The sequence below is a fragment of the Erpetoichthys calabaricus genome, chromosome 11, assembly GCF_900747795.2.
Source record: "Erpetoichthys calabaricus chromosome 11, fErpCal1.3, whole genome shotgun sequence".
Lineage (NCBI taxonomy): Eukaryota > Metazoa > Chordata > Cladistia > Polypteriformes > Polypteridae > Erpetoichthys > Erpetoichthys calabaricus.
The window spans coordinates 62788965-62808864 of NC_041404.2; the positions used below are offsets into that span (position 1 = coordinate 62788965).

The window sequence follows — 19900 nt, forward strand, 5'->3', positions numbered from 1 at the left end:
CCATTGCCTTTATGTAAAGGCTCTTCTGCGCCACTTGTTGAAATGAAACAAAATAATCGAGTGCACCACCTGTGAAGTCGTGTGTTTGGGTGTGCCCTTGTCTGTCGCTCAGGGTGTCATTTAAAACCCCTTGTTTGTGGTTGGCACGTCAAAGAGACATCATCGTGCCACGGCAATCGAAAGTCTGGTTTGCACATTGGCGATCACGCAGGATTGCCTTTTGTTGAGTCCTTATTGCTGCCATTGTCATATTCGGGGCACTACTTCTCGTTTCTTTGAGTGGCGGCTTTTGATATTTTGGTTTATTTCAGTTTGTTTTTTTGGGCCTGCGTAGGCCGAGGCAGGCCAGAGGAGTTGAGGTGAGGCTAAGGAGGCCTGGCTTGGCCAGTGAAAGCCCCTCTGTCATTATGGTCCTTGACCGTTCAGAGCCCACTGTGTCACACAAACACTATGCCTGCTGTGAGAAGGGCGCCTGACAAGCAAGATGAAAGCCTTTACATTTTGTGATGGACCGCCACTACTATGGGGACGGTTCGGCTTGCACAGAGAGATCTCCTCCATGATTGTGAGCACCTTAAAGAGATGGGACATCTCAACATTTACATCGCGTTTTCGTTTGATTGACCCTCGAAGGCTGATTGGCCTTTAAATCGAATTCCTCTCCTGCTCATGTAAGACGAACGAGCGAAAGTAAAAACTGAGCCGCGACACCAAATCCCAGACGCACAGCAGAGAGTCACCGACACGACGTCTCCAGGAGCTTTCAAACTCAGACATTCAGGTGAGGCGTTAAAAGTCCGACTGGGATGTTCTCACGGTCATCTCGAGCTGCTCTCTCATGTCGCGTGGCTAATAAAGAGAAACACGAGACGCTAGGAGGCCAGAATGACGAGACCACCGCGAGGAGAGGAGCGGCTCCCACTCGTCTGAATGCGGTTTCGTGTTCTTAGGCAGGTCGGCCCTCCCTGACATTTCTCTCTCCATGCCTTTGTGTGTTTTCAGGCAGCTCGACTCGCTGCAGGACAACGCCACGTACTGCAAGACCCTCATGAAGCACGTGGACAATCTGGTGAAGGAGAAGCTGAAGAGGAAGAACGTCTTTGAAGAGAAAGTGGAGCGGAAGAAGCAGGTGCTGCTGCAATATCAGGGGCGACGCTACTGCAAAAAGTCCAACTGCTGTGAGTTTCCGGGTGTTTGGGGGGCTTACGTTTACATTTGAACCGCCGGCTTCTTCAAGGGCTCTAAATGTACTGAAGCGCCGCGTTGGCAGTGGCTCATAAGGGGACACCATGCAGGACAGGCTTTGTTACATTTGAAGCTTGCCACCTTTATCGATGATGACGGGTTACAGATGTGTGTCTGGGCTGAGACCAAACGTTGTAGGCACCAGACCCGAGTGTGCCACTCAGTCCTGAGAAGTGGCCGGTCAAAGTCCAGCGAAGATGGCACTGCTGTGAACGGGAACAAAAACACCACACTGGACAATCACATTTATATTGTTGTGAGGGGGCGAGGTCTGGACCAGGGGGAGACACGTGCTCCCTCCATAATCAGAGTGGCAGCATCCCTCTGGTGGAGCTCCTGTTTGTGCAACCAGAGGGCAGCATGGGAACTGGGGTTCTCACAGGTGGCGCAGTGGTAGTGCTGCTGCTTTGCAGTAAGGAGACTGTAGAAGATTGTGGGTTCGCTTCCCGGTTCCTCCCTGTGTGGATAGCGCTTTGAGTATTGAGAAAAGCGCTATATAAATGTAATGAATTATTATTATTATTATTATGGGCAGACCAGTTGGGGTCTGCTGGGGTACAAAGAGGATGACACTCCGCCAGGCCTGAAAGGGCTTCTGGGGGTCAACGTCACTACACAAAAAGTCCGGGTGGGAAAGGAGCTGCGCTGGTGAGTTGGGGGCCGAGAGATTTGGAGGAAGGAAACAAAAGGAAAGAAACCCAACGGTATTGTGGGGGAAAAGGGAGCAGGCAGCCATCTTGAGATGTTGAGACTTCCTGCTCAGTTACAGGATTAAAATGACTAAAGTGCTGAATGTAATGTGAGGCAGGGTCTGCTAAGCTAGTGTGCGGTTTGTAGTGTGATGTTGAGATCTGGGATCTTATATTTTGAATTTTCTCATTGGAGAAGTTCATAAAGTCTGTACTGCTAATATTTGTTGGTATTTTGCACTGTCGATCTGAATTTTCATTTGTTAATTTATCAACTGTTCTAAACAGTACCTGAGGATTTGTATTATTGTTATCTATTAATGTAGAATAGTATTCTGAGCGAGCTTTAAAGAGAGCTTTTTTATATAGATAGATAGATATGAAAGGCACTATATGATAGATAGATAGATAGATAGATAGATAGATAGATAGATAGATAGATAGATAGATAGATAGATAGATAGATAGATAGATAGATAGATAGATAGATAGATAGATACTTTATTAATCCCAAGGGGAAATTCACATACTCCAGCAGCACCTTACTGATACTTAATATAATGTTAACGTTTACCCCCCCTGGGTGGAATTAAAGAGTCGCATAGTTTGGGGGACGAACGATCTCCTCAGTCTGTCAGTCTGTCGCTGAAGCTGCTCCTCTGTCTGGAGATGATCCTGTTCAGTGGATGCAGTGGATTCTCCATGATTGACAGGAGTCTGCTCAGTGCCCGTCGCTCTGCCACAGATGTCATACTGTCCAGCTCCATGCCAACAATAGAGCCTGCCTTCCTCATCAGTTTGTCCAGGCGTGAGGCGTCCCTCTTCTTTATGCTGCCTCCCCTGCACACCACCGCGAAGAAGACAGCGGTCGCCACAACCGTCTGATAGAACATCTGCAGCATCTTATTGCAGATGTTGAAGGACGCCAGCCTTCTAAGGAAGTATAGTCGGCTCTGTCCTTTCTTACACAGAGCATCAGTATTGGCAGTCCAGTCCAGTTTATCATCCAGCTGCACTCCCAGGTATTTATAGGTCTGCACCCTCTGCACACAGTCACCTCTGATGATCACGGGGTCCATGAGGGGTCTTTAATATTTATTAACACTCTCTGTCCATGCAATTTGAATGACATGTAGCTTTGTTGTTCTCCATCTGCGCTCCAGTTTTCGACACTCTAATTTAAGAGCTCGAGTGCTTTCATTAAACCTGTGACAGTTTCTATGTGCTTTGATCACTTTGTTTTAAGGGGAGCCCCTGTGTCCAGAGCATCTCTCAAGGTCACATTATAATGTCATGTTCGCTGATCTCAGTGGTTTTCTGCAGTTACACTCGACTTACTATAAAGTTTGAAGCAGAATTACAATCTCGATGTCGCACTGTCTTTGTTTTAATCTGGGAGTGTGTTGACAAGGGCAGGACTAAATCAAATGTAATTAAGTAGTGATCGGAAATAACTTCATTTAATGGAGTGATATTTAAATTTTGAATTTCAACTTTGTAAGTTATAATTAAATCTAATGTGTGGTTATGATTATGAGTTGGACTTTTGACAATCTGACAAAATCCTACTGAATTTAACAAATAAGTAAAACATTTGCTCAAAGTGTCAGTTTCCACATCAATGTGTACATTAAAATCCCCCATCAGTACTACGTGATCATAATTTATAGCAAATCAGATAGAAGGTTGCTAAATTCAGTCATGAACAATGAATACGGCCCTGGTGGTCTGTAGACTAGCACTATAATTGTGTTGGAATCTGTTTTAATATTTAAAATGAATGCCTCAAAGGATGTAAAGTCGCCTACATTCTTAGACGTGATTTGAATTTTGTTACAATGAATTATTCCATGGCCTCCTCCTTGACCAGAATCTCTAGACTTATGAAGGAGCGAGTAGCCATCTGGTGACGCCTCAGCTAGGGGGACAGTGTCACATTTACTAAGCCAGGTTTCAGTGAGAAGACACAGATCAGATTTTGTACTTAATATAATATCATTTACCAAAACAGCTTTAGTGCCAAGAGAGCAAATGTTGAATAAGCAGCATTTCAAACTGCAGGCTTCTTTCTGAATGGCTGATATATTTTTTGTTTTAATTTGAAGTACATTTCTATTCCAGATGCCCCTGGTGGAGGGTCTGGTTTTATCTCTTGGTCTAATTATACACCTTATTTTTTGGTTATCAATTAATTTAAGGTTTGTATCAAGGCTAAATTTACTGGATGCCCCACGACAAGGATTATGGGTAACAGCTTCAGGAAAGTAACAGGTGGGATAAACAACAGCCTGTGATTTAAGATCACATGACTGCGGCCTGGATGGTGCTCTAATCAGTCAGTCAGGCAGTTTTTCTGCCATAGTTTGGGATAATACATAAGATCCCCTCCAGTTAGGATGAAGACCATCTCTTCTGAACAATCCAAGCCTTTCCCAAAAATCATCCCAATTGTTCACAAACGCTATGCTTTTATTTGCACACCAGGTTTCTAGCCAGCAGTGAAGGGAATGCAATCTGCTATAAATCACATCCCTCTATATAATCTTGGTAAGGTGTCTGATACGACTCAATTCTGACATTTTCTTTTAGCTTTGGTGCATAGAGAGATGAAGTTCCTCTTTAATACCTCAGATTGCTGTAAATAAATATCTTTAGTGCCGACATGCAGCAATAAGGTAAACACTTCATGGTCGGCGACACGCTCCAATGCGGCCTCTACATCAGAAATCTTGGCTCCTGCGAGGTGTTTAACTTGAACTGCTGGTTTAACACAGTTTGCAATTCTAACACTCCACACTATTATGAGTACTTTCTTATTCTCAGTTTCCACAGGTGCTGAGAATCTGTTCATCCAAATTGGTGACCTGGGTGCCAGGGGACTACATTTTGGATTCTTAGACCCCCCCAAGTCTTACTGTTACCCACTCGCCCTGTGGCTGAACTGGTGCTGCTGACTTCGGCCGCGCACTGACTACAGTGGGACCTGAGAGACTGAAGCCGAATCAGAAGTAGGCGAATTGTCTAAACAAACCGAGTCGATCCAATGTTCGGTTTGCCTAATTGCTATCAGGTTCCTAACACGGTCCTCCAATTCTCCTAATTTCCTGACCAGCTCTAAATTAACGAAACACTTTTGGCAGGAGAAGTTGTCTACACTGTTGTAAACCTGAAGTGTCCATGCTGCAGGACACACAACATATAAACATGAGCAGATAGAACTTACATTTAGTGTTGATGTCATCTTCTCCGTTTTTGTAGTAACCTTGGTGCTTCAGCGTTTTCCTCGATCAGCTGAATCACTAAGAGACCGTCGAGACCCGCTGAGCGATCGACTTTGATTTCTCACTGCCAGTTACTTCTCCTGGTTGGCTGTCGGCTTTACTTCAGTTGAACTCACTCAGGTGTTTGCGAAGGGCGACGTGCCTGTGGGAGACACCGCTGCTCTCTCTGCTTCCGCTTGCTGCTACTCCAAACAGGTGGGGCCTGAAAGAGACCTCCTGGGTTCTTCTCCAAGATGTGCCCACCACTGTCGAGGACCCGCCGTCAGTCCTATAAAGTCTGAGGAAGACCCCCAGTCCCTGGCAGTTCACTGTTGGCGAGTTTCTTTTGTGCCCTTTACGGGTTTTGACCCCTCTTACTGGGATTGCCTTTGGATGTCCTTGTAGTTCACTTCAGTGCCCCTCAGCAGTGTCTTTTTATTTATGAAGGTTCCACATTTGTGCTTCTCATTACTAGCTGGCGTTGGATGATTTTGCCCCCTCCAGTGGGCATTTTGAGTCATTTTTGGGACTCGTGCTGCTCAGGGAAGTTTGTGATAGTAAGGACTCAAGTTCAAAAAAGTGGAAACAGAAAGCTGCTGGGTCAGTAGACGAGGACTTTACTCAAACGCACGTCTTCTTCTTCTTCTTTTCTTAGATGTTGAAGATTTTGGGAATTTTCCGATTTATGCTGGGATGAAGGAAGAAACCGTGGATGAGAGACTGAGGAAAACCAGCAGGATTAAGCTGATCCAGCACCGTCCCTCGTAAGCTCACACGCTTTATGATTATCGCCGATGTGTCGCCGATGTTTCTGTGCATTTTTAACATCGGCCATTGAGACCCCCGCACTTTGAGTCCCTCTTACCCCGAGTAGGAGCACAGATCCGACTTTTGATTTGAGGCTTAACGCTTTAGTGAGTGTCTGTAAGCCAGCAATAGTGACACACACATACGTGAAAAGATTAATAAAGAAATACAAACCGATGGGACGGGACGCCCGATAAAACAGAAACTCATTCAGCGCCAACACTATCAGCGATGTGAAAGTAGAGGTGAAAAGATAAAGCAGCAGAACATTGCATCCGGCGCCGCCGTGAGTGGCAGCCTTTTCAGCAGCTCCGTGTATGACTGTATATGTATGTGTACTTTCTACTTTTATTTTTCTATTTTTATTTATTGATCACTCCTATCACTTTATTTTATGTTGATTCGTTCCCTGGACACACTTACTTTTACAACGTGGGCATGGATTTTAACACGCCGAGACTCGCCTATTCAAGTACTCAACTTCGGGCGCTGAGAACAAATGCCAGTGCCGGTGTGGTTCCATATTTACCCGACGAGGTAAGAAGGCGGTATCGTGGCAGCAGAGCCGGCACTAAGCTAAAAATGAAGCGGCTTGCGAGAAAGTGGCGTTTCAAGCCTTCGGTGCCTTCTGTGATTCTGGGGAATGTAAACTCAATCTCAAATAAGATCGACGAACTGGCTGCGCTGGTGAAAAATGTAAGGACCTACAGAGAATGCAGTTTGTTGTGTTTCTGCGAAACGTGGCTAACTAACACCATTCCAGATGCCAACGTGGAGCTATCCGGGTTTAGCACAGTTAGAGCGGACAGAGATGCAAGTGCCTGTGGTAAGCACAAAGGAGGAGGACTTGCTCTCTATGTTAATACACGGTGGTGTCACTCTGGACATGTTAACGTCAAAATCTCCACTTGCTGCAGGGACATCGAACTGTTGGCCGTAAGTTTACGTCCCTACTATTTGCCCAGAGAGTTTGGACATGTCATTGTTGTTATTGTATACATTCCTCCTCGGGCAGACGTTGAGTCAGCGAGTGACATCATCCATTCCGCTGTTGCTAAGTTACAAACGCAGCACCCTGAGGCGCTTGTGCTAATCGCTGGAGACTTTAACCATGTGACGCTGGACAAAACATTGCCTGCATTTTCCCAGTATGTGGACTGTAACACCCGGGGAAATAAGACTATTGATTTACTGTATGCAAACGTTAAAGACGCATACAGTGCCACCCCGCTGCCTGCGCTTGGGAAAGGAGATCATAACCTGGTTCAGCTTCAGCCTCACTATAAACCAAAAGTTAGAGTCCTACCTACAACCACACGATCATTCAGGAAGTGGACCCCGGAGGCTGAGAATACTCTGAGAGAACTTTTTGGAAGTACAGACTGGGATATCCTGCAGGGATCTCATAATGAGAACATTGAGGAAGTTGTTGACTGCACTACTGACTACATCAACTTCTGTATGGACATTGTAGTTCCAGTAAGAACAGTACGCTGCTATGCTAACAACAAGCCATGGATTACAAGTGACATCAAGGGCCTTTTGAATCAGAAGAAAAGGGCTTTTAAAGACGGTGATCAGCATGAGCTCAAGCGCGTGCAGAAGGAACTCCGAGTCCAACTCAGGGCGGCGAAGGAGCAGTACAGGAGAAAGCTGGAGCAGAAGTTGCAGAATAACAGCATGAAGGAAGTGTGGGATGGGATGAAGATCATCACTGGCTGCAGCTCGAAGCGGGGGTACCACCATTGAGAGAGACGTGAAGAGAGCAAACCAAATGAACAACTTTTTTAACAGGTTTGACCACCCTAACCCACTCTCACTCTCACCTCGGAGTACTGCACCCTCCACACATCCTTCTGCTGATACCAGCATAGGAAAAACATCCCCACCCATAATAACAACAGCGCAAGTGAGCAGAGAGCTGAGGAGACTTCGTGCCAGCAAAGCAGCGGGTCCAGATGGAGTATCGCCACGACTGCTGAAGGTCTGTGCATCGGAGCTGGGGGGTCCTCTACAGCGCATCTTCAACCTGAGCCTGGAACAGGGGAGAGTCCCGAGGCTTTGGAAAACATCTTGTATCACCCCAGTCCCAAAGGTATCACGTCCTAGTGAGCTGAATGACTTTCGGCCTGTTGCTCTGACATCACATGTGATGAAGACCATGGAGAGGCTGCTGCTTCACCACCTGAGGCCACAGGTTCAACACGCCCTTGACCCTCTGCAGTTTGCATATCAGGAGAAGGTGGGAGCGGAAGATGCCATCATCTATATGCTACACCGATCCCTCTCCCATTTGGACAGAGGCAGTGGTGCTGTAAGAATTATGTTTCTAGACTTCTCTAGCGCCTTCAACACAATCCAACCTCTGCTCCTTAGGGACAAGCTGACAGAGATGGGATTAGATTCATACCTAGTGGCATGGATCGTGGACTATCTTAAAGACAGACCTCAGTATGTGCGTCTTGGGAACTGCACGTCTGACATTGTGGTCAGCAACACAGGAGCGCCACAAGGGACTGTACTTTCTCCGGTCCTGTTCAGCCTATATACATCGGACTTCCAATACAACTCGGAGTCCTGCCATGTGCAAAAGTTCGCTGATGACACTGCTATCGTGGGCTGTATCAGGAATGGGCTGGAGGAGGAGTATAGGGACCTAATCAATGACTTTGTTAAATGGTCCGACTCAAACCACCTACACCTGAACACCAGCAAAACCAAGGAGCTGGTGGTGGATTTTAGGAGGCCCAGACCCCTCATAGACCCAGTGATCATCAAAGGTGACTGTGTGCAGATGGTGCAGACCTATAAATATCTGGGAGTGCAGCTGGATGATAAATTAGACTGGACTGCCAATACTGATGCGCTGTGCAAGAAAGGACAAAGCCGGTTATACTTCCTTAGAAGGCTGGCTTCCTTCAACATCTGCAATAAGATGCTGCAGATGTTCTATCAAACAGTTGTGGCGAGCGCCCTCTTCTACGCAGTGGTGTGCTGGGGAGGCAGCATTAAGAGGAAAGATGCCTCACGCCTGGACAAACTGGTGAGGAAGGCAGGCTCTATTGTTGGCATGGAGCTGGACAGTTTAACATCTGTGGCAGAGCGAAGGGCGCTCAGCAGGCTCCTATCAATTATGGAGAATCCACTGCATCCACTAAATAATGTCATCTCCAGACAGAAGAGCAGCTTCAGCGACAGACTGCTGTCACTGTCCTGCTCCACTGACAGATTGAGGAGATCGTTCCTCCCCCAAACTATGCGACTCTTTAATTCCACCAGGGGGGGTAAACGTTAACATTTAACATTATACAAAGTTATTGTCTGTTTTTTTTTTTTTTTTTTCACCTGTATTATTATCATTCTTTAATTTAATATTATTTATTGTATCAGTATGCTGCTGCTGAAGAATGTGAATTTCCCATTGGGATTAATAAAGTATCTATCTATCTATCTATCTATCTATCTAACACAACGTATGGACGGGTGGAGGGGTGAAAGGAAACGGAATGTCAGAACGACGTCACCCCACGCTGTCCCACCGGGGGCCTTGGAGTTCATCGAGACCCTCGGCCTGCGCCCACACTGTGACGTTTTTAACTGCAATGCAGTTGTTTGTCTCCAAGGTGGTGGGGCGAGGAGGAGTGAAGGCGGAGCTCTTTAAAAATGCAGACTCTGATTGGCTCACGTTTACCACAGGGCCCTCCCCCAACTGCACTCTGCTCGCGCCCTGATTGGCCGCCCTTCACCACTTCAGTGTGCACTAAATTTCTAAAGACGTGGAGCTGTGAGGGGGTCCGCCATACGTTTGGCCTTCGTGAAGCTTGTGATTCGATTTCTGTCACGACTGAGACGCTCACCACCCAAGCGTCAGCACAGTCCTTCAAACGTCATTTCTGTCTCGGTGTGTCACTTGTGATCCTCCTTGTGCCGATTTATCGACGTCACTTGTGATTTGTGCCCCGCAGGTCGCTGAAGGAGAGCGTCGAGTTGTTTCTTCTCACAACGCTGCCTAAAATAATCCTGATGAAGTGAGTATGACGGCCGTTCATTTTGTGTGATAAGGTGACGCCACGGGGGCTTTGCCAAGTAGAATGTTAGAACTTGACGTTTCTCCTTTGAGTGACTCAAGCTGCTGTCATTGTACGATGTTAAGTAATTAGGAGTAAGGCTGCCAAACGCTGAGCTCGATAGTCGCGGATTAGGGGGCCTTGTTTTATGTTCCATGTGCCAACTTGAATCACACTTTGACACAAAGGGTTTGGTGTTTTGGTGGCACATCGACCTTTCTTTGCTTTCTTGTCCGCGACTTTCTTCCAGTCCTCTCACAAAAAATATAAAGACGCATCCGCCACTCAGTCCAAGAACAACAAAATGGGAAAAAATGTCAAAGTCCACGTCAACAATCGAGGAATCAGAAACACAAACCTCACGATGAAGAAGGTGCACCCTGGAGGATCTCACTGTGTGAGGGTCCTTTAACTGTGACATCCGTGTGGCCCGGCCTCTTGGGGAATCCAACAAATATAAATAAATAAACGAAACGTGAAAAATGAAGAAAACGCAGAAAAGGGAAATAAGCAGAAGCCGGAAAATAACATTGGCTAAAAAAAAAAAAAACAATTCCTCTTCTTCTTCTTCTTGGTCTTCATCTTTTCCCACTCCTAGGTGGCGCCAATGTCCCTGGTAAGCTCCGCCCATACAGCTCGCTCCTGCACCTCCTTTTCCATCAGATCTTCTTTTTCTTTCTCCATCCACGTCTGCTTTGGCCTCCCTCAGTTTCTCTTCTCCTGGACCTCCAATCCCATCATTCCTTCTATTTTCCCCACATCTTCCTTTTCTGTCCTCGTCACACGTCCACACCATGTTCTCAGGTGTCTCATTTCTCATTCTGTCCTTTTTTTGTATCTCCACCTCCTGCTGCACCCCCTTTACTGCCCACAGCATTGCTGGCCTTAAAAGCTTCACCTTTCACCTTCTTTCTTTGATCCCTCAGCACTGCACTCTGGTGGTCTAATTCTCCACCTCAGGTTGCCTCAGATAGTTCCACTCGTCCACTCTTTTCTGTAGCTCTTCCTGCCTGAGATCTTCAGAATCTTCATCACCATTAACCTCAAATATTCTGTCGTCATCTTCTTCCTCCTATTTATCTTCACCCCTCGGTCTTCTCCATCCTTCCAACTTCCTCTTCACAGTGTCATCAAACTGGGGGGACTGGTCTTTAATCCCAGAAGTCAACACCTCACTCAGCAGATCAAAGAGGCTTGAAGGAGACCCCTGGTGCAGACCTCCACTCTCTGGGGTCTTGTCTGTTACCCACTCGCCCACGTTGGTCAATTCTCACATTTAATCAATAAAACAAGCAGGGAACTCTTGAACGGACATGCATGACACTTGATGGGTGGCAGTTGACGTCATTGACGTGTCAGACACGAGTGAGTCAGTGGTAGCCCCCGTGGCAGTCATGATGGTGTGGGGTCTCTCGCGGGTCTCTCTTGATGGCTTCCTTCCACTTGTTTGGTGGATTGGTGCTCTGTCAGTGCGTCTTCCCTGGGATTGGTGCTATTGTCCCCTTTGGCGCCATCTCCCTGTGACCCTCTAACAGACAATGGCCGTTGCAGTATCTAGTCTACGGTGAAAGAAGAACACGTCCAGCATTTGACGTGACTCACGCCAGGGTGCCACTGTGTCTGACCTTTGCTCTTTCTCATTTCCAGGAATGCCATCCTGCCCAGTAACCCGCTCTACATCAGATGGGAGATCTTCCGCATCATCACCGCCGTGTTTGTCTGCGTTGGCAATTCTGTCCTGTTTGCTTTTGCGCACACCAGCATCACCGTTTGGGTCATCTGCTATTTCCTGCAGCTGATCTCCTGGATTGACATTTATGTCCGTCTACACGTCGCCTTCTACCAGGACAACAAGCTCGTCGTGGACACGCTGGAGACTGCGAGAAACTACGCCAGGTCGAGCTTTTTGGTGGATTTCACCTCGTGCTTCCCCTGGGAGGTCTCCTTTCTGCTCTTCGGTTCTCCGCGTTACGAGGGACAGTTGCTGCGTAACGACAAGGCCCTGCACTTCTACGCACTCCTGAGGACGACGCACATTCTTCAGCTGTACCGCATCCCGCTGGCCTTCCACTACTGGCAGTCTGGCATCGCCACCGAGAAGGTTTCCGTCACCATGTTTAAGTTCTTCATCTACATGGTGTTGTTCATTCATTTGTCTGCCTGCCTTTGCTTTGCTGTTGTCTGTAACCCCAGGACGGACTTTAAAATTAATCGTAACGAGACGTACACGTTCCCAGTGACCAAACACCAGTGCCAGCCGCATTCCTGGGTGACGACTATCGCGTCTCTCTACATCATCTCCTTCAGTGAGTGCAGACTCTTTTAGGAAGCCCAATTGATTGGCGCGTAAACCTTAAAGTGTACGGCGTGGCGAGACTGTCCCGTGGGCCTTTATGGGGTCTCTGTGGGGTCTCAGGGCGTTTTCCTAAAACTGACTTCTCCTTTACATGCCATTGTGTTTTAGTTGATGGCTCCACCCACTCATGAATATTAATGAGTTACTAATCGGAGTAGCAAATATTCAGGATGTTGTGCGGCATAGTGTTTGTCATTGCCTCCACAAGATGGCAGCAGGGTACTGTGCCAAGAGGTGTACTCTGTACCAGTCGGGCTCGGGCTTCACCGTAATTATATTGAATTCCGAGCCCAAATCATGTTCAGAGGCGACGCCAAGGAGGTTAACAGCAACATGATGCCTCCGAACTGAAGCACCGTGTCCTGCCCTGAACCCGACTTCACCCTGAGCTCAGAAAGAAGACAACGGAGGCAGAGTGGTCCTGAGAAAACGGGCATAAAGCACCCACGTAGGACAGCCTGAACCCACCTAACTTGTGTGTGAAGATCTGGGCTGGCGCTGCAGATGGGCACTCGGTGTCGAAATGTCTTGAAGACGAGACCCGTTGAGCTCGCTTGTATTCTCACACGGCTTTTCTTTCTTACAGATGACGCCACTTTCTATGAAGTGTACAGCACATGTGTGTACTTTGCAGCAGCTACGGTTTTCACGGTTGGCTATGGCGATTTGCATTCCGCTTCTTTAAGAATGGTGAGTTTTGCCAAAGGAAGAAGATCAGATGGTATGTGGCGTGAGTTACATTCAAATCTGTGCCACCTCCTGCCTCAGTGGGTCGCTCTCTTGTACCTTCACAAGCCACCGGGCAGCTGGGTGACTGGCAGCAGGAGAGCCACTGGGGCGGCTGGTTCAGCTTTAAATCCTTTATGTGTCGTGGCCTGTAGGGGGCGCCCCGGACCTCCAGTCAGTCCCACATTGAACTAAATGTACTGATTTGATGGAATTACTTTGAACGGCTTCTTGATCAAATAACAAGTCCAGTCATATCTCGTCCTGTCCTCTCTCGGGTAAGGCGCAGCGGTCTTCTTTGTTCCGGACCCCGGAGTACATCTGGTGCCACAGCCTCTCACATAAGAAGGACTCCCAGATCAGGTGAAACCTCCCTAAACTTAGAGCTCACCCTCCAACAGCTCCCCCCAGTGGCTCCCATGCAACCCAGCAGGGCCATCCAGTGGAACTACACCTCCCATGATGCCCTGCAGCTCTGTACATTGGAGACACCCCATCATGTCAGGAGGCCGTCCTCTCCCCCCCTTTTGGTATTACAATCCCATCCTGTGCATGTCCTGGCTGGGTAAAGAACCAATGATCCCTGGCAAGATGCCCATCTGTCCATTAGTACCATCCCTTGTAACGGCTGGTTAGAATTGTGTCCATCCCAGCCAGGATGCCACCCAGTCCATACCCTCCTGTAGCAGTGTCATCTTCATTGTAAAACTGTTACAGATGAACCAACAGCCCAGGGGGTTTCGGTCCTCCTGCATTTATAAGGTTGCCACTCCAGGGTCTCATCAAGGCTCACTAAGGTGTGCCAGTAAGCGCCAGGGCCTCCTGCACATCTAATGGTGACAGTTCCCATATCTGGGACTCCCAAAGTCCCCTTTCCAAGGCCCTGCACGTAACAAATGGGCACTGGTGGTCCTACAGCTGAAAAGGACTTGCTGTGTCGGCCATTCGAGCAAATCAAGAAAGAAATCCATAAATGATGGGCACCAGATGTGACGTATTGGGGCGTTTGACCCTCTTGTGCCCACTAAACGGACCCTTTATTTCCAGGATCTTCTCCTTACCTGTCTAATGGTGGTCGGTGCCGTGCATTTTGGCTGGATGGTTGGAGTCGGGACGTCAATCCTTGCCAATGCCAATGCCGCCAGGACCTCTTACTCTGAGAGAGTCTCCTCCATTCTTCACTTCTTGAAGGTATTGTGCCATTCAGTCGCCACGTTTGAACAGAGTCCAGCTGAGCAGGCCCAGTCTGAGCCCCTTTGGCACGTCAGCATGGGCTCAACGCTCAGGCTTGTAAAGCTAGCGACTTGAACGCTCTCCGCGGTATCGTGCGTCTTACCGACTTCTCGATGTTCCACTTCGCAGAGCCACAATATTTCAGGGTCCATACGAAATAACATTCTCAAATACTACGACTTCAAATGGATCAAGACCAGCGGCATCGACCCGGAGACTCTCTTCGACTACCTGCCATCCTCTCTCCTTGGAGACATTTCAACAATCGTCTATGCGGACCTCATCACGAAGGTAACTCAGCCGGGGCGACGTCTGGGTGTCATAAGTGAACGTCATTCCTTGCGTGTGATCGGCTGCTGGCTGATTGTCTCCATCATGGAGACTCCATCTTGTCAGGTCGAGGTCAGGTGTCACGTGACGCCGTGTGTGGGACTTGTGCTCTAAACATGGCAGCTCCACGGTGTCCCGTCCTCCCTGGCTGGATGGATGGGTTGGTCCTCCTGGAGTCGTCGGTTTGTTTCTCGTGTATTCGTAGCGCTGACTGCTTGACTTCATTTTGGTGTTCGACTTCCTTCCGTTTCTGTCCTCGTGTTTGGACCTCACTGCGAGCCGCCTGGCAGGACATCCGTGACGTAGACGACTGTGAAACGGCGCGTAGACAGTCAGTGGGCGGGGCCACCCTGATGTCACGTCTGAAGGCCCACCCTCAAGGCCATATATGGTGAGGCTGAGGGGCAGATCCTTCAGTGGTGTTCCCAGAGTGCTTTGCCTTCCTGTCTGTCTGTCTGTCTGTCTGTTAGCCTCCTTGGCGTCACCCCTTCACGTGACTTGGGCTGGGAGTTCAATGTGATTACGCTGAAGCCCGAGTCCAAGCCCAGGCTGCTTATCCTTCAGTGCTGTGTGACATATGGCCGGCCAATACCCCCAGGCCACCAGATGGCGCTCTCCCTGCAGTGTGGAGGTGCCCCGAATGCCAGCAGGGAATTATGGACATTGGTTCCTTCACAGCCCTGCTGGATACCATGGGGGCCGCCAGAGGACTCTGCAGGGAGGCATAAGGACGAGGACGTTCCCAAGAACCCGGAAGTACGTCTTAGTCACAGTGACAGAGGGAATGACGTACTGAAGTCACATGGACTGAGGGATCAGAAGCACTTCCGGGTCAAGGACTATAAAGGACTCTGGGAAATCCCAGACAGGCGAGCTGAGTCAGGAGGAAGGGTGGCAACGCGTCTGGGAGTGGAGGATTGGTTGTTGTATCGAGTATTATTTAGTTAGGAGTGTTGTGGAGTGGAGGGTACTCGGTGCACTGTATTGTCCTAATAAATATTATTATTGGACTTTTATCTGGCATCTGGTGTCTGGTCCGAGGGTTCAAGGGAGTGATTGCGCCCCCTAGCTGTCACATCTGCCAGTTCAGTAAGGCACAACAGGTCATCGGAGTTCTCTGCACCCTGAGAGGTGCCAACATGCAGTTCCCTAAAAAAATGTGGAACATTCCGACCAGAGACCATCCAGCCCGATCTCAGGATCTTTTTTCCAGTAGTTTTACGTTGTTGTTATTTTCGATATGCGTGGCACCATTTAGGCGTGGATGCCCATTGCTGTGGTACTCATTATGAGAAGTTAAGGAAACTGATGCTGCGTGTTGACCGTCATCATCTCTTCTTCTTGTGCTATTCATTTTGCCATTGTGGAGCCAGCGATGGCCCACGTGGGACGGTTTTAAAAATAATGGACTAGGAAATGAAACATTGAATTGTAGAAACTGAAACCAAATTCAATAAAGAATGTGGATGCTGGGGGTCACTGGTGCCCCTTTAAACCCAACAGACGCTGCCATCTGGTGTTTTGGGGGAGGCAGTGTCCACAAGTTGCTGCCTCCCTGCATCCTTCCATCTCAGGGGCGTCCTGAGTCGGGTTGAGCTGCCAGTCGTCTCTGTCAAGAACAGTCGGGACCTCCATTAGAATTGTCCCCCCAAGCCTGCGGGAGCCCACCGTGTGCACCGCTCAGTTCGGCACAAGACTGAAGACTGAGAGTAACTTTGGTTCATTTGCATAACAGAGCTAAGGAGCACATCATCATCATCATCATCATCATCTTCAACTCGCCTACAGTTTGTCTTTGGGTATCTGAAGACCCCAAAACACATGAAAGGGTTTGAGATGGAATGTGAAGCGTCACCGGTGGTCTCCCCTCCGTAGTAACGTGGCGGTCTGAGGCTCTTCACAAACTCGAGGTAACAAAGCAGAGAATCGGAAAACGAAACGTCCAAAATGTCAAAGAAACGAGCGCAGGAGAGTTTGGTCTCCAACGTCTCTGAATTGTGTCACCACATGAAGTTTATTCGTTTTAAATGACGCGTGAGGCGGAGGGCGCTGTCCCGTTACCTGCCAGGAGGCCCTGCAGATCACTCCGAGGGTGCTGTGTGATGGCTGACCCTGCGCTCGGACCACCAGAGGTCTTGTCAAAGGAGATTATTAATCCAGGGGGCCAAATGCACGTCGCGAGTAGAAGTCGACTGTCGCTCGTGGGATTTCTTGGTTTTCTTTTTCTAAAGACTCGAAACAGTAAACTGAGCCCCCTGCCCGCTCGAGTTGACGGCCCCCTCGACAGAGTCAATGCTGGGGGGCTGTCAAAAGGCAGGTGTGATTTTGGGCTATACAAAAAATAAATTGTATTGTTTTGTATTCTCCACTCTGTGTCCACGGCCCTCCATAGCAGTCCCATCTGCAGGTCCTGGCACCGACGGCGGGCACCATTTATAAAATCTCTGCACCCGACCCTGTGTGGGTTTGAGTTCAAGAGCTTCACCAAATCAAACTCCATGGGGGGAGAAAGAAGAGAAAATCCAGCCTGACAAACGCGCTTTGCTGCCTGCCTGTGTGCCAGCGCTGTGATGGGCGGCTGGCTTTTCCGTTAATCGTTGATTTGCGCCGTGAGACGTTTCTTTCTTTTTTCTTTTTTTTCAGGCTTTTGGGCTGAATGTCGCAAAGAAGACCCAAATGAAGAAGTACAAGATCTCCGAGAAGTTAACCCCGACCCAGCGCTCGCTGTCTGGAAAGCTGAGTGTGAGTTGTGCGCGCGAAGGACGAGGAGCGCAGGGCCGCAAAGTGCCATCCTTCACATTGTGCCGCTCTGTGCCGTTTAGGGTCCCATCTTACAGGAGACGCTCAGTAAAGAAAGCCTGACCAGCCTGGAGACGGACCGAGGATTCATCCGCTTGCTGTCCAAGCAGATCCGGCCCTGTCTCTTCAGGGCCTACGACACCATCTTCAAGAGCAACGACTACGCTGAGGAGGTGGGCACACTGGGGTCGGCCGAGGTGGGCACAGAACGCGCAGTTAAAATGGGGGGCAGTTAAAAGCCTTGACCCCCGAGATTGACTTTGGCTTTTCTGATCTCTGCCTGGTCATCTACGGTAATGACAAACACAGTAAGTGATGGCCCCTTCAAGTGGCACCCTTGAGTGCCAGCCCTGCCGTTTCTCTCCATTCTTCTTCTTGTTCGCCAAAGCTTAGTCAGATGGCATCAAGTCCAGCCACAGACCTGCGCCCCTATTGGTCAGGGGTCTCTGACCGACTCTCATAAGGATTGCCCACCAGGATAAGACGAGATGAGAGGCAGTAATGAGTGAGAGAAGGAATGATGCCACGTCACTACAACGCCAGTCACAAAGCGCCACCTGAGAAGGCATTTTGTAGTTTCCTTGGAAATTCTGATGACACTTCGCCACAAACATATTCAGAATAATTAATAATAATAATCACACTTATGGAAATTTCGCATTACGCCACTTTGGTTTTAATGAAAGACCTCCATTCAGTACCCGTTTTTACTAACCAAGGAGGAGTTTGGCCTTTATGAGTGCAGTGCCCACCCTGAGTGGCGAGACTGGAGTTTGGTGCCACGTCTACTGCTCTGCCAAGCCCCTTCCCCAGACGTACACTGAGCATCAGCCCACCATGGTGCTCAAGCTCGATTTACTCGGTGGGAGTTGAGACGCATCAATGATGAGTGGCCAAGAACTGACAACGGGCAGAGGTTAAGATACGAATGGAAAACGAGTGCCAACAGCGAGTCGCCCACAAACCGAACGTGAAGCTCTCGTGAGCAGAGAGGGACGAGCTGAAGGGTGAAAGGCACAGAAGGTTTAGCGCAGGTTTGCAGTGTTGAGTTGGTCCTCATGCTGACATCCCAACTGGGGGTGCGGGCACCGGGGGGCACCGGGGTGTCATGGAGCTGACGTCTCTTTGAACTCCTCCTCCTCCTCCATCTTCTTCTTCTTCTTCTTCTCTTTCCTCCAGATGTATTTCATCGACAAAGGGGAGGTGGAGGTCCTTTCACAAGATGAGAGGCAGGTGATGGTGACGCTGACGGCCGGCCAGTATTTTGGAGAAGGCAGCCTGCTGTTCTCCGAGCCACAGAGCGCCACAGTCAGGTACGGTGAGGACCCCTGTGGTCGGCTTGAGGGGGTCAGATGTTCTCAGCTGGTGCTTCTCTTCGCGCCTCACATGGAGACTCCGCTGTGGTGTTGATGAGCAGGTGGCCCTCTGGACGTCCTCCACGGCCCCCCGGCCAGCCGCCAGTGGAGGGTCTGCTCTTCCATTGTTTCATTGATTTGGGGGACTTTGTGGACGCCGTTCACTTGTCTTCTCCTCTTTTTTTTTTTTTGACGTCGACCGTGATGGCCTCCAGTGGTGACGAGTGACACAGCCAGGTGTCATCCACATGGACTTTGGCCCCTCAAACGTGTTTTGCGTGTGATTTTTGCGTGACATCCCTCGGTTTAATTGCGTTTTTAGGGTCTTATGAAAGTGAGGACTATTGACCTCCAAGGGTTACTCGGTGGTCTGCGCCCTCCTCCCTGATGTCCCTGGGCTTATCCCTGCCCGCACACTCACACCACCGTTGATTTGGGGTCAGAGGTGACACCAGTCCAAGCCTGGACCCTCCAGGGGACTTGGTGACAGCCACCACATGCCAGGCCCCTGGACTCCTGCAGGTCTGTGCCACTTCGCCGTGACCCCCCCTCTCCACAGAGACGAGGGCTTCAGGTGGTCTGAAAACACGGGCGCCGACGCCATGAAATCCGCTGTCATTTGGGAGCCTCGGTTTTGCCCAAATCTCCAGTCCCTTGTGTCATCAAAGCTGAGACGTGACGTCCGTGTTGGCGTGTTACACTTTGTGCCCGTTTAGCCAGGGTGCTGCCAATCTGAGCGGTGAGAAGGCCCAAATGTCGGTCGGTGAGGTGGGCCGTGAATGACTCGTTTGTAGGCCGAGGGTCTTTTCACAGCTAAAAATGGAGTTAAGAGATCCGAACAAGAACGAAAGTCGTGTAAACGCACACCATCTTAAACAGCTGACAAGCGACGATGTCGATCACATGATAGCAACTGGCCTAGCAACACGTACACAATGTAGCTCCGCCCATTAGCGAGAAATGGCACCAGAGTGATGTCACCATCAGAATGTCAAAAACAATAAAAAGATGGAAAATCCAAATGAGAACTCGA

General features: G+C 49.0%; 1 protein-coding gene across 1 annotated transcript in view; it reads left to right on the plus strand.

Moving 5' to 3' along the window:
* The window catches only part of LOC127529714 (uncharacterized), a 114301-nt gene that overhangs the window by 68557 nt on the left and 25844 nt on the right, over positions 1 to 19900 (plus strand). Inside the window, exons 25-34 of the mRNA XM_051934298.1 lie at positions 1003 to 1178; positions 5850 to 5958; positions 9967 to 10029; positions 11716 to 12374; positions 13011 to 13114; positions 14198 to 14341; positions 14513 to 14674; positions 17357 to 17455; positions 17536 to 17685; positions 18692 to 18825. Coding sequence (XP_051790258.1) covers positions 1003 to 1178; positions 5850 to 5958; positions 9967 to 10029; positions 11716 to 12374; positions 13011 to 13114; positions 14198 to 14341; positions 14513 to 14674; positions 17357 to 17455; positions 17536 to 17685; positions 18692 to 18825 — 1800 coding nt within the window. The remainder of the gene's footprint in view (positions 1 to 1002; positions 1179 to 5849; positions 5959 to 9966; positions 10030 to 11715; positions 12375 to 13010; positions 13115 to 14197; positions 14342 to 14512; positions 14675 to 17356; positions 17456 to 17535; positions 17686 to 18691; positions 18826 to 19900) is intronic.